The sequence below is a fragment of the Camellia sinensis genome, chromosome 1 (genome assembly GCF_055761805.1).
Source record: "Camellia sinensis isolate YWXY chromosome 1, ASM5576180v1, whole genome shotgun sequence".
NCBI classification, from domain to species: domain Eukaryota; kingdom Viridiplantae; phylum Streptophyta; class Magnoliopsida; order Ericales; family Theaceae; genus Camellia; species Camellia sinensis.
The window spans coordinates 149,506,848-149,521,955 of NC_138961.1; the positions used below are offsets into that span (position 1 = coordinate 149,506,848).

A 15,108-nucleotide genomic window follows, 5' to 3' on the forward strand; every position below is an offset into this window, starting at 1 on the left:
TAGACCGTCTAATGTTACTGATGTCCGAAGTTTCTTAGGCTTAGCCGGATACTACAGAAGATTTGTGAAGGACTTCTCCAAAATTGCCCTACCGTTGACTCAGTTGACTCAAAAAGTGATATCATTTGACTAGACTGACTAGAGAGAATCAGCTTTTCAAGAGTTAAAGACTCGACTTGTGACTGCACCGATTCTCACCCTATCCTCAGGTACGGATGGATTTACTATTTTTAGTGATGCTTTTTATAAGGGTTTGGGATGTGTTTTGATGCAGAATGGTAAAATTATCGCATATGCTTCCCGACAACTGAGACCGGATGAGAAAAATTATCCGACCCACGACTTAGAGCTTGCTGCAGTAGTGTTTGCATTGAAAATTTGGCGTCACTATCTTTATGGGGCAACATGTGAGGTGTACATAGACCACAAGAGTTTGAAATACTTTTTCACACAGAAAGAACTGAATATGAGACAACGGAGATGGTTAGAACTGATAAAAGATTATGACTTGCAAATTTTATACCATCCGGGGAAAGCTAATACCGTTGCCGATGCACTGAGTTAAAAATCAGTTAGAAATTTAGCCTGTTTACTCATTGGGTAGAAAGAATTGCTATGTGACCGTGAAAAATTTGAAGTTGAAATTGTTTTGCGTGAATAAGGTGGAACCTTAGCTGCTATTTCTGCTCAACCGGCACTGATTGAGGAGATTAAAGAGAAACGACAACAGGATGACTTTTTGAAAAAGGTCATTGATGGACGGGAGTCCAAACCGAGGCCGGACTTTAAATTAGAGAACAATGTGTTGAAATTCCAGGGAAGGTTGTGTGGACCGAATGATTTTGAGCTGAAAAGACGAATTCTGTAAGAGGGCCACAATTCGAAACTGTCATCCATCCAGGAAATACGAAAATGTACTAAGACTTGAAACTGAAATTCTGGTGGCCGAGAATGAAGAAAGAGATTGCTGACTTTGAATCGAAATGTCTTCATTGCCAACAAGTTAAAGTTGAACATCAACGACCCGCAGGCTTACTGCAGCCCTTACTGATACCAGAGTGGAAATGAGAACATATCACTATGGATTTCATTATTGGTTTACCTCGCTCCAGTAAAGGTATGGACTCAATTTGGGTTATTGTCGATAGATTGACTAAATCTGCTCACTTCTTACTTGTCAAAACAATCTATAATGCGGACAAATTGGCTATAATTTATATTGACGAGATTGTTAGATTGCATGGAGTGCCTGTATCTATTGTTTCTGACAGGGACTCGAAGTTTACATCGAGATTTTGGCAAAGTCTGCAAACTGCATTGGGTACCGAACTGAGATTGAGTAGTGCATACCATCCTCAGACAGATGGCCAGTCAGAAAGAACCATCCAGACTCTGGAAGATTTACTGCGGATGTGTGTTCTTGATTTCCAAGGAAATTGGGAAAGTCATCTACCTTTAGCTGAATTTGCCTACAACAACAGCTTTCACTCGAGTATTGGTATGGTGCCTTTTGAGGCTTTGTATGGCAGAAAATGTCGATCTCCTATCTGTCGGGCAGAAGTTGGAGATGGGCCTTAGCTTGGGCTTGAAATTGTACATGAGACTACCAAAAAAGTAAAATTGATTCAATAAAGATTGAAAACCGCATAAAGCCGACAGAAAAGTTATGCGGATGTCCGAAGGCGAGACAGGGAATATGAAGTAGATGATCATGTTTTTGATAAAGTGACACCAATGAAAGGGCAGACTCGTTTTGGAGTCAAGGATAAGCTAGCGCCGATATATGTCGGACCGTATGAAATCATTGAGAAGATTAATCCGGTAGCGTATCAAGTAGCGCTTCCTCCTAAAATGGAGCATATGCGTAATGTCTTCCATATTTCAATATTGAGGGATTATCTCCGGGATCCCTTCCATGTGATTGAGCCTACCCGTGTAGTGCTAAGTGATGACTACACTTATGAAGAACGACCTATTCAGGTTATAAACCGACGAATCAAGAAGTTAAGAAATAAAGAAATCCCGTTGGTAAAAGTTGATTGGCAAAACCATGGTGGCGTTTATGCCACTTGGGAAAGAGAATATGATATGTTGAAGAGATATCCTAAACTGTTCCCCCTGGATCCAGTGTTCTTCCAAAATGAAGGTAATCCGAGTTTGGAGGGCCAAACTCTTTTAAGGGGGGAAGGCTGTGACAACCCTCACCTATGATTAGTGCTAATCTATGACTAAGCATGACAAGTAATGGATCATACTGAAATTCTGGACTGATTCTATGAGTATACTGTTTTAAATGCATTTTTATCTGTTAGTCATTAAATGATTTGTTCATGTTTTATCTTTGAATTACGAATTGAAAGTCCTATCGGCGACCGAATCAGAAATCGATTCGTATTTTATGAAAATTAAAATTTATGTGATTTTATGGCGGATTTAATGTAAATTTGATTTGGAATGATTAAATTAGATTAATTAATGCTAGTTTAGTGGAATATAGGTTATTACCAAATTGTTACTTAGTGGGCCACCATTACAAACTTGTTTGGCACCTTCATACATCATTCTTCAGCCGTGTTCTTAGAGACCCAAACCATATGAGAGAGGGAGAGTAGGAGAACAAGTTTGATTCATCTAGAATTAGCTTGGAGAACTAGAAGAAATTGAAGGAATTGCATAATTTGACTCTACACTTTGAATTTAAGACTTAAGGTAAGGAATCCATCCTCTCAATTGTGAAATTGAAGTTGTGTCTTGCATGATTCATGGAAATTTGGAGATTAATGTCAAGAATTAATTTAAGAGTTGAGTTAAGTAGTAATTCATGCATGCATGTACATATTCTTGCATTTTGAGGTTGTTCTTCATGAATTTCCACATGCATGTTCATATTTTGAATGTAGTCCATGAATACACCATGTTCTTGAGCTAAAACTTGCATTTGGTCATGATTTAAAACATTAGAGTTCATGGGAACTCATGCATGTATAATTTTTGCATTGTTCTTCATGTTCTTGAATTTTGAGTTGAAATTGTATTCAATTGTCTCACTTTTGGGCCTTGATTTTATCAATTGATCTTCAAAACATGTCATATTGTTGGTTTTCAAGTGTTTTCTAGAAAATGGGCCCAAGAGGTTAAGTTTTGAGGTGTTGAATTCTTGGTTTGAGCTTTGGAGGCAAATCTGGAAAACCCAGATTTTGCTTTCCACGCTCGAGCGACCATCCCTTGTTCAGAGCTCCGCTCGAGCGACGGAATGCTGGCTTGAGCGTAGATTGCAAGCTCTCAGGTTTTTGGTGCACGCAGACGCACGCTCGAGCGAGGACTGTGTCTCATGCTCGAGTAGGCGTCAAGCGAGGATTTTCAACATCCAGCACTTTTTGCATTTTTACAGACCGCTCGAGCGAGGAAGTCCACGCTCGAGCGACCCCACTATTTTGACAAGCTCGCTCGAGCGAAGAGAACCACGTTCGAGCGAGACCCCTGTTTTCTGAAAATTTTGAAAAGTGTTTTAAAGTACATCTTTGCATCCTCATTTCATCCTAGGCATTCCTAGGCCTAGTTTAAGGCATCTTAATGAGGATATTGACGTAGGACCACACCAAGTCAAGTTAAGGGGCTAGTTTGTCTATCCCAAGTGTGTAACTTAGTGTGTGTTCATTCTGTAATTGTGTAGGGTTGACATCCGTGGACGCTCATTAGCTTGTCTATAGCCCAGAACTCTGTGAGTAACAATGTTGTAAAGATATGTTCAATGATGATTATTTCCTGAACAATTAACTGTATTATTTTCTGAAGTGACACTGTTTACTGAATGAATGATGTCCTAATTATGAACTATATTCATGGTATCCATAGCAATTTACTGTACTGCTACTGTCACAGAGATCTCTGTCGGTTCCAATACTTGAAACCAATACTGTATACTGTTATGATGGCCATCAACTGACTGTTCGGTCTGTTAAGACCTACTGTACTATTGCTATTGGAAGTACCACATATAACTGCTATAGTTTCTAAAGGACTGATATGACTGCTTAATGACTAAAAGGACATTCATTCTTAACCTCTATACGCATTTGTTATTCACTAGGTTTGAGCTTACTGTTTATATTTATATGTAGGTGTTCAGGCACCGGATCGATACTAGGAGTGTCGGGTTAGCTCTCGTTTTGTCAAGTCAACCTTTGTGCCTCACTACGAGGTTCCAAGTCGTCTCAAGCTAAGGTTGTTTTGGGGTGTCCCAATTTCACCCTTCTGTCTTTGTTTGTAATAAACGTTGTGGACTTGTACTGTACAATTATGGTGAAGGGATTAGGTCCCTAACTTGAAGGTTTTTATGTATCTGATTATATATATGTTTTTGATTATGAATGTGGCTTGTTTATGAAAGTCTTTTCACATTCAGATTGTCACAGCTCATTGGACATATTTTGTTTACTGTTTTGGCTTCCGCCAGCCCCTTACTCTGTATTTCTGTCATTACTGTTAAGCAGGCCTTTGGTAATCACGAATTACTGGCCGGTTGCGATTCTCAAACCCATAGGGGCGGGTCTGGATCGTGACATTATCATATAGTGCTAATATTGTAATATAAGATTTTTTATTTTTTATTTATATTAGTTAATAATACTATTATGTGATTTGATTGTTATACTCATGCTTTGTTTGATTCTGATAAATAAAAGGTCAATTTTTGGTTATTTAAGCCAACATTATTTTGATGTCTAGTTTTAGTTTTTTTCTTTGAAATTTGGAATTTTTTTTTAAAAAAATACTACTCACTATAAAAAAATTATCAGCTAAATGAGTTGAAAAAGTGATATATATTTTTCATTTTTTTTGGGGTATTTGGTATTTTTTTAAATTTTTTTATTATTTTTATTACTTTTCAAGTCTTGTAATTTGAAAATTTTAAAATGTATTTTTTTTTTGCAAGAATAAAAAAAACAGTAATGCTATGTAGCTCGAATTTGCCTTCCCCGAAATCAAAACGACGTCGTTTCGTCGTTTTGATTTTGATTTTTTTTTTTTTTTCAGAAGAAGAAAATCAAAAAAGAAGAAGAAGAAGAAGAAAAAGAAGAAGAGGAGAAGGAAGAAGAAGAACTAGATGGGCCAACATCAACTAGGAAGAATAGAAGGAAGAAGAAGAAGAAGAACTGGAGGGGCCAACATCTATCGGGCTGGGCTGCGACGGCCTCGACCCTCGATCGGCGGAGGCGGAGGCGCGACGATTGGCGATCGGCGACGGCCTCTTCCCCTCTCTTCTCTTTTTCTCTTTCTCTTTCTCTTCCTCTCCCTCTCTACGATTCCTCTCTGTGTTTCAGACTGGAGGGAAGAAAAAAAAGAAAAAAAAAAAGAAGAAGAGGAAATTGCCCAAAATGACAAAACGACGTCGTTTTGGGCAGTCGGGGGATTCGGGAGGGAAAAATTCGGAGTGAAAATTATTTTTTTAAAAAAATTCAATAAAGATAAAAAAAAATTCAAATACCATCTAAACTTTTCCAATAATAAAAAATATTTTTTTAGCATTTGTCAAGAGCATCAATATTCGTTGACAATAATTTTATGCTAAAAATAAGTAAAAAAGCAACAAAAATTTAAGAAAAATGAACTCTTTTAGCTTTTCTCAAATTAAGGATTGTTTTAAAAAGTTAGTTAAAAGTTAATTTTTTGATTTTTTTTAGTTATTTTTTAAAAAAAGTGTAAAAAATAGAGTGATAATGTGATCCAAAATAAGTAAATTTTTTTTTTAGTATTTTCAATTAACATAAGAGGTCATATTTGTGTAGTATATTTGGATATAATTTATTGTGACACTAGGTTGGTCTTTCAAGTGATTTTTTGACTTTTTTATATGACACTAAAAGGAAGTTTTCTTTATATTTTTAGCTAATGACAAATGATTTTGCGATTTTTTAACTTTTGATTTTTTTTTTCTTTTTTAAGTAAAAGCCGATTTTTGTGTGTCCAATTACCCTCAAAATATATTAGGTAATAAACCTCACAGAACATAATAAATATGTTTAATAGAGCGTAACACTTAATATGAGATTATTTTGCTGTTAGTAGCATGTAAAATGTCAAATCATATAATCCTAAATAATACTGCAAAATCATGTCTCAATTGTGTAATAAACCATTGAATCAATGGGCTCTGCATATGAAGTCCACTAATCCAAAGTAAGTGGTGAGTGGTAAGTGGGTAGATATTAGAGGTTGCTATTTATTGTTATGATGAAGTGGCGTTTGAAAATTGAATATATTCTTCCACAAATTGCTATTTCTTGTTCAAAATAGTTAGAAGAAACTCCTCTTACTTTTGTATACCTATGTTAGACTTTTAAGGTAGTATTTGTTTGCAAGATAGAAAAAGGTTTGTCTCTTATTAATATCCATTATTATCATTATATATGTGGTCAAACTAATGCATTAATCTTGAGAGTAACTAGAAACGGAAAATCAAAACATTTATAAAATAAACAGAATATATAATTTCTTGAGATAAAAGCATTAATAAATAGTAAGGAATATGTACGTAAGAATCAATATGTTTAGAATTTTTTTTTTTTTTTTTGGTGAATTATATGAACGGTCACTATAGTTTGAAATTTGTATCATTTTAGTTTTTAATTTTTTAATTATGATATATTTTATCCTGAATTTTGAATCTCGTTTCAAATAAGGATAATTGAAGATATTATCCTTTTATTTCAAGGGCAAAGTCACCAACTTGATAAAATACAAACTAGTTTGACAAAAATAAATGTCAAAAAAATATTTTAAAATATTTTAAAATTATTTCTATTTATCAAAGATAAAATTATATACAAATGATAAACCTTTTACATTTTCATTTTTTCAATTTTTTTTACCAAATTAATTTTTAGTATGTGTTTGGATGATGATCATGTAATAGGTGATTGTTTTTGTTGATATTTTTGGATGGTAATCATGTAATAGATGGTTGTATTTGTTGTTAACAGATATTTTTAGATGTTTATCATGTAATAGATGCTTATTAGGCTTTTAATGTATAATTGGTATATTTAATATACGAAAAGTTTTTAGTTTTTGATTTTTTGATTTAATGGATTGGTTTAATAATGACATTAAAATTGTCACCATATTTGACTTTTGAAAAAATAAAAACTAATTTAACGAAAAAAAATATCCAAAAAATTTATTAAAAAAAATTATTTCTACCCTCCCAAAAGATAAAATTATATAAAAATTATGTGTTTTTAATTTTTTTTCACCAATTTAATTTTTAGTTTCTTAATTTTTTTTTTTTGAAAATAGATTTTGAAAATCAAACTAAGTAGAACTTTATAATCAAAAAAGTTCCAACATTATTCATTAAAAAAAAAGGCCATTATATTTCAAATAACATATAAGTTAACAAATATAAAATAAGTTGTATGACGACTTTACCTTTCAAATTGAGCAACAATGTTTTCAATTGTCTTTATTTGGAACGTGATTCAAAATTCAGGAGTCAAGTGTATCACAATTGAAAAGTCAAGGACCATAATAACACAAACTCCAAACTATAGGGATTGTTAGTGCAATGCGCCATTTTTTTAAACCTGAAACTCTCTTTCTTTTCTCTCTAAATTTCCTTTAAGGGGAGAGGGAGACGGCAGTGGTTCTCCTATTTCTCCGATCTCCCTCTTTACTCTCTTTTTCTGATCCTCTTCTAGATATAATGTTTTGACTCACCAGTCCGGTCATCATCGCCTTACTTTTTCTACTCTCGAATCCAAAATTTTAAGATTTGGCTTTTAGATCTTCTCATAGTCCGAATGCCTTTGTTTCACGCTAGGTGACTACCTCAACCTTAATGTTCTATCTTGACTAGCGGAGGTGAGACCTTCAGATTCCAAGTTAAAAGTTGCGGAGCAGTGGAGTTTGGATGCGTTTGGTGACGACTAGGATCTATTTTTTTTTTTTTTAAATTTTAGTTTGTTAATGTAATAATATTTTTTGTATGGAGATTTGTTTCCCTCCCTTTGTGAGGGCCTTTTCTATTCCTCTATGGAGGCTTGGATCCTTGTTTCTATAAATTTTTTTATCTTTTCTTGAAATCTTGTGATACCACTGTACTAGATTGATTCGATACTTTATCGATTTTGTCATAAATTTTTTTTCCCCATTCTAAAAAAAGAAAGAAAGAAAGAATTTAAAAAAAATTTTTTTTTTTACAAAAAAACGTGTAAAAAAGAGAATGAATGTGAAGAAATATTTAACTTTTTTTTTGGTATGAGTTGAAATTCTTTTAACGATTTTTTAAACTTTTTAACTATATTAACCTTTGTGAAACCATCCTTATGTAATCAACAAACTTTGGGTCCATTGTCATCAATTTTTTTTTAATAAGTGAAAGTATATTATCAAGGTGGTGTTTGATAACTTAATTTATTAACACTTTAAAATTAAGTGTATTAAGTAAAATTTCATTAATTCATTTTCATTTAAAAATTTAAGTGACTCTTAAAATGGAGGTTAGAAGTTAAATTTTTTTAAGTGATATAAATTTAACTTAATACTAACTGAATTTATAAATACTTATACATAAGCATTAATATATACCTTTATAATTTCACCATCATTGTCGTCATCACTAGTACTACTGCTACCACTGTCATTGCCACAGTTGGCCTATCACACGACCAGGACAACTACTGTTGCCTGTCTCCACTACCACCACTATCTCCACATTCATCACCATTGTTATCATGGTTATAGGCACTACCATCATTTTAGTATTTACCACCATACCCCATAGTTGTTATTGTCAATTTTTTTAAAGTGACTTGACTTAGCAGTTTGACCTCCATACATATTTAGAGAAGTGACAAACATGAAAGGATTAAGATCACAAACTCTTTCGCATAGGCATAGTTCGTGTTGAATTCGCATTTAAACACTCACATCCTTATTAAAACGAAAGAACAAATAAAATTATAACTGAAAGTAATTTTGTCAAAATTACTAATTACAAAAACCTAGCACAATTAACAAAATATCAAATAAAACTCTAATGATTTTGTGGTGTGTGCTGTGTTTGATTCTTATAATATATGTATGAGTATTGTCATGTTTAAAAAATTGAAAAAAAAGAAAAGAAAAGAAAAGAAAAGAAAGTTGTGGGGAGGGAGTACCGGTCAAACGAATAATTGAGAGAAGACATGACCCTTATCACAAAATAACTAAGCCAAATTTCCACATACTTGCATACATCCCGTGCAAGTTTTGAACTTGTCTTCAACATGTTGCATATGCACACTTTTTACGACTAAAGTTATGGAAGATACTTAGTCTTCAATTCAATGAAAAGTAGGTTGCATTGTTTGTGCACTTCTATATTATTATTCAATAATTTCATAGTATCGATTTAAAGTTGTTATTGTTAATAAAAATAATAATTATGAGATAGATAAGGTTAACTTTACTCATTTTAATTGGTTCAGTTAAAAATAAAATAATTCCATCCATTTTTGTTTGTGTAATTTGAGTGATCGAGATCACTGATATATTTAATAGTAACAATGATATTATAAAAAATTTTCTTTTCAAATGTGATTGCTTTGGAGAAAAATTAGGAGGGCTATGGTTAACCAAAAAATACTCAAACACTATCGATACATAATAGGTGCTAACTTTTAGTAGTTTTAAAGTGAAAAATATTTAAAATCTCTAAAGTAACTCTTTCAATTTGATGCATAATAGGTGCTAACTTTTATTTTATTACGCATTTAAGTCTAATTTGTCACGTTAAGATAAATTTGTAAGTTTAAAATTTTAGATTTTTAGTATATTTATCGTTCTAGGAGTATAAATTCAGTATATTAACATAATTTTTTTGATTAGTAAAAATAGAATCTTATTAAAGTGTATCATTAGAATAGAAAAAGTTTAGAAAGATTATATATTATATATATTATTAATTTTCATACAAAATATGTAATTTTTAAAATGTTTTAAACATATTTGACATATCTTAATCAACTAAATGAGGGATAAAATTGGAGCATCCATCTTTTTAATGTGTTTTCATGAGTCAAAAACAAAAGTCATGTTAATGCAATTTTTATTTTTATTTTTATTGGTTGATATTGGGTTAGATTTGAAGGAACAAAAAAGAGGAGGGATATGATGACGATGATGATTAAATAATAAGTAAGGCCTTAAAAGAAACTTAAAACAAAACTTGCCTTAATTAAGGCCTCGTGATCATGCAGTAAAGAAAGATAATCAATTAAAGAAGGGAGCATGGAATCTCCCATTAAAATAGACAGCGATTGATCCATCCTTAATCGCACGTACGCGGAAACCTAGAGAGACAAAACTGATTGTTTTCAAGACTTTGGAGAGAGAAACCAACCCCCCCCCCCCCAAAAAAAAATTTGCAGAGAAATAAATAAAGAAAATAAAGAAAAATGAGTGAGAGAAGAGAGAGAAAATGGGTGATTGAGGTGGGTCACATGGCATGTGAGCAACAGCTGTGTCCACTCCCCTCTTCGTCCCCTTCCCAAATATATACCCTTCTTGCCTTCTTCACTCCACTCTTTTTGACCCCCACCCTTCCCTCTCCTCCTCATTCACCTTCTCTCTCTCTCTCTCTCTCTCTCTCTAAAACTCACATCATTCCCCCTCAGAGTCAGAGCTCCTCTCTCTAATGGTAGAGGTAGACCTGAAATGAAAGTCTAAAACTAACCCATTTTCTAGTTTCCAAGACTTTTAAAGATGATAACTCTGAACACTCACCCTCACCCTCACCCTCACCCTCACCCACATCTTCTTCTTCACCACCACCACCACCAGAAGGTTATAGTTTTCTTCTCTTTCCACAACTTCCTCCTTTTCCTCATCTTTTTCTCTCTAAAACCTTCCTCCTCATCATCATCATCAGCTGCTGCTGCTGTTGTTGGAGACTCACAACAGCTCTTGAGCTTCAAAGCTTCATTACCCAACCCAAACCCACTTCCAGACTGGCTCTCCAACAACTACCCTTGCAATTTCACAGGCGTCACATGCAAGTCCTCTCGAGTCTCTGCCATAGACCTCAACTATGCTCAGCTCAATATTGATTTCTCAGCTATCTCTTCCTTCCTCATGTCCTTGCCCAATCTCGAGACCCTTTCTCTCAAGGCCTCTAACATCACTGGCTCGCTTTCTTCATCAACCAAAACTCAATGCAGCGCTGTCTTGAACGCTATAGATCTGGCTGAGAATGGCCTCTCAGGACCCATCTCAGACCTCTCTTCCATCTTCACTTCTTGCTCCAGCTTGACCTCTCTCAACCTCTCCAAAAACTCATTCGATTTCAGCCACGGAGCCAAGGACTATTCCAATGGATTTCGATTCAAGTTCACGGAATTAGATCTATCTTACAACAAGATTTTGGGGCAGAACGTCCTCCCCTGGCTTCTCTCCGGCGGCTGCGGCCAGCTCCAGTACTTGTCCGTCAAAGGAAACAAAATCTCCGGCGACGTTCCCGTACTCGATTGCAAGAACTTGGAGTACTTAGATCTCTCTTGTAACAATCTTACTACTGGGTTTCCTTCATTCGGGGATTGCTCTTCCCTCCAACACCTCGATTTGTCGTCAAACAAGTTCTCCGGCGACGTCGCACTTTCTCTCTCCTCCTGCAAGAGCATCTCCTTCTTGAACCTCACCAGCAACCAGTTCACCGGCACAGTCCCGGCTCTTCCAGTCGGGTCTGTGAAGTTCTTGTATCTGTCTAAGAACGATTTTTATGGCGAAATACCATCCCAGCTTGCTGGGTCTCTGTGCTCGAGCTCGAATGGTCTGGTGGAGTTGGATCTTTCTTTCAACAATTTGTCTGGCTCTGTTCCTGATAGTTTGGGGTCCTGCTCTGCCATGGAATCTCTTGACATCTCCAATAATAACTTTTCTGGTGAGTTACCGATTGGGACTCTAGTCAAAATGGGTAATTTGAAGAACATTTCGTTAGCATTTAACAAATTTGAGGGTGGTTTGCCTGATTTGTTCTCAAACTTGACAAATCTAGAGTCACTGGATTTGAGTTCTAATAGCATTAGTGGGTTCATACCTCCTGGTATTTGTCAAGATCCTGGGAACATGTTGAAAGTTCTGTATCTTCAGAACAATAAGTTGGCAGGTCCGATACCGGAGAGTCTGAGTAACTGTACTCAGCTGGTTTCTCTTGATCTGAGCTTCAATTTCCTCACTGGGGGAATCCCTGCTAGCTTGGGTTCCCTCTCCAAGCTCCGGGATTTGATGATTTGGTTGAATCAACTGGTTGGGGAAATCCCACCAGAGTTGATGTATATTCAGACTTTGGAGAATTTGATTCTTGATTTCAATGACTTGAGAGGGACAATCCCCGATAGTTTGAGCAATTGTACCAAATTGAATTGGATTTCATTGTCAAATAACCAGCTGACCGGTGAGATTCCGGCCTCGTTGGGCCGGTTGGCTAATTTGGCAATACTCAAGCTTGGAAACAACTCTTTCGCTGGTAGGATCCCGGCAGAGCTAGGGGATTGTCGGAGTCTGATATGGTTGGATCTCAATACGAATATGTTGAATGGGACTATCCCACCTGCTCTGTTCAAGCAATCTGGGAATATAGCCGTGGGTTTGCTCACTGGGAAGAGGTATATTTATATCAAGAATGATGGAAGTAAGCAGTGCCATGGAGCTGGGAATTTGCTTGAGTTTGGAGGAATCAGGCCGGAGCAGTTGGACAGGATTTCGAGCAGGCACCCTTGCAACTTCACTAGAGTTTACAAAGGGATCACCCAACCCACATTCAATCACAATGGATCGATGATTTGGCTTGACCTTTCTCACAATTTGTTGGAGGGTAGTATTCCAAAGGAGCTTGGGTCCATGTACTATCTCTCTGTATTGAATTTGGGGCATAATAGTCTCTCTGGTCCCATTCCTCAAGAGCTTTCAGGCTTGAAGTCGGTTGCAATTCTTGATTTTTCGTATAATCGGCTTAATGGGTCGATCCCACCATCGTTGTCTGGCCTTTCACAGCTTGGTGATATCGATCTGTCAAACAACAATCTCTCTGGAATGATTCCTCAATCGAATCCTTTCGACACGTTTCCTGATTTTAGATTCGCTAATAATTCGGGACTTTGTGGGTACCCTCTTTCTGCTTGTGGGGCAGATTCAAGCGCTAGTTCAAACCAGCATCAGAAGTCTCATAGGAAACAAGCATCCCTAGCAGGAAGCGTGGCTATGGGGTTATTGTTCTCTCTTTTCTGCATCTTTGGTTTGATAATAGTAGCTATTGAAAGCAAGAAAAGGAGGAAAAAGAAGGATGCTGCACTTGAAGCATATATAGATGGTCATTCCCATTCTGGCACTGCAAACACCAGTTGGAAACTAACCGGTGCACGTGAAGCGTTAAGCATTAATCTCGCCACGTTTGAGAAGCCCCTTCGGAAGCTGACGTTTGCAGATCTTCTTGAAGCCACCAATGGCTTCCACAATGACAGCCTTATCGGCTCTGGTGGCTTTGGTGATGTATACAAAGCCCACTTGAAGGATGGAAGCACTGTAGCTATTAAGAAACTGATACATATCAGTGGACAGGGGGATCGGGAATTCACTGCTGAAATGGAAACCATTGGGAAAATCAAGCACCGAAACCTTGTTCCTCTCTTGGGCTACTGCAAGGTGGGAGAGGAACGGCTTTTGGTGTATGAGTACATGAGATATGGAAGCCTAGAAGATGTTTTACATGACCGCAAGAAAATTGGGATCAAGCTAAATTGGGCTGCAAGGAGAAAAATTGCAATTGGGGCTGCGAGGGGATTAGCTTTTCTTCACCATAACTGCATTCCACATATAATTCACAGGGATATGAAGTCGAGCAATGTATTGCTTGATGAGAACTTGGAAGCCAGAGTGTCTGATTTTGGTATGGCAAGGCTCATGAGTGCAATGGACACACACTTGAGTGTCAGCACACTAGCTGGGACTCCTGGTTATGTCCCTCCTGAATACTATCAGAGCTTTAGATGTTCCACCAAAGGTGATGTTTACAGTTATGGTGTAGTTTTGCTTGAATTGCTAACAGGAAAGCAACCAACAGATTCAGCGGATTTTGGCGACAACAATTTGGTAGGGTGGGTGAAGCAGCACGCGAAAATGAAAATAAGCAATGTTTTTGATCCTGAGCTAATGAAGGAGGACCCAAGCTTAGAAATGGAGCTTCTACAACACTTGAAGGTAGCTTGTGCTTGCTTGGATGACAGGCAATTTCGACGCCCAACAATGATTCAAGTCATGGCTATGTTCAAGGAAATCCAAGCGGGGTCTGGGATCGATTCAACCTCCACCATTGCTACTGATGATGCTAGTTTTTGTGCAGTCGAAGGAGGGGTAGAGATGAGCATTAAAGAAGGCAATGAGCTTGGTGTCGGTAAGCAGTAGATGAGGGAAAAAAAAGAAAAAAAAAAAAGAAAGAGAAAAAATTCTTTGAAAGAAGAAGAAGAAGAAGAAGGGGGCCTGATGGATTGATTCAGCTCCCAAATTTTCCGCTCTTTGCCACTTCAAATGTTGTAAAACTGCCTCTGTATTAATGTATGTACCATTAGACCCCTTAAAAATGTTGTTATTATATACATAAAAAGGTTGTTTTAACAACCCAGTTGTAACACTGTACATATATAGCTTTGCAGTTGAGTTTGTTATGCTTATGCCATTTTTGTTCATTGTTAGTTGTTACTTGGAAGATGACATATTGAGTTCAGATCTAATCCTTAAGAGAAGAGAAGCTATAAGCTGTTGGAGCCATGACCTCAGTGATGGTGACCAAATCTAGAATGGGGTGCTTCTTTTGGCCTTTTCTTCAGGACATCTCATGTGTTCTTCCTTTTCTTTTATCATTAATCAATCTTACTTTATATCAATCTTAGCAATATACTATAAAAATGTCAAAACATGTCTCCATATCTACACATCAAAGTCCTTAGTTTTTGATATAAGAGCAGCCTATTTGAAGTTCTTGATTTCCCTAGTTTCATAGTTCCCTACTTTTCACCCTCAACTTTTTACGGTAAACAACAATTGAGGGCATCATTTTATAATACTTATTTAATT

General features: G+C 36.1%; 1 protein-coding gene across 1 annotated transcript; it reads left to right on the plus strand.

Annotated features, from left to right (window-relative positions):
- Positions 1–10,266: 10,266 nt before the first annotated feature.
- On the plus strand, positions 10,267–14,720 carry BRI1 (Leucine-rich receptor-like protein kinase family protein). The gene has a single exon (XM_028243703.2). The coding sequence runs from the start codon at positions 10,747–10,749 to the stop codon at positions 14,437–14,439; it is 3,693 nt and encodes a 1,230-aa protein (XP_028099504.2). The 5' UTR covers positions 10,267–10,746; the 3' UTR covers positions 14,440–14,720.
- The last annotated feature ends 388 nt before the right edge of the window (positions 14,721–15,108 follow it).

Excerpts from the sequence above, each read along its gene's own strand:
- BRI1 (XM_028243703.2), top strand. The coding sequence starts at position 10,747 with ATGATAACTCTGAACACTCACCCTCACCCTCACCCTCACCCTCACCCA.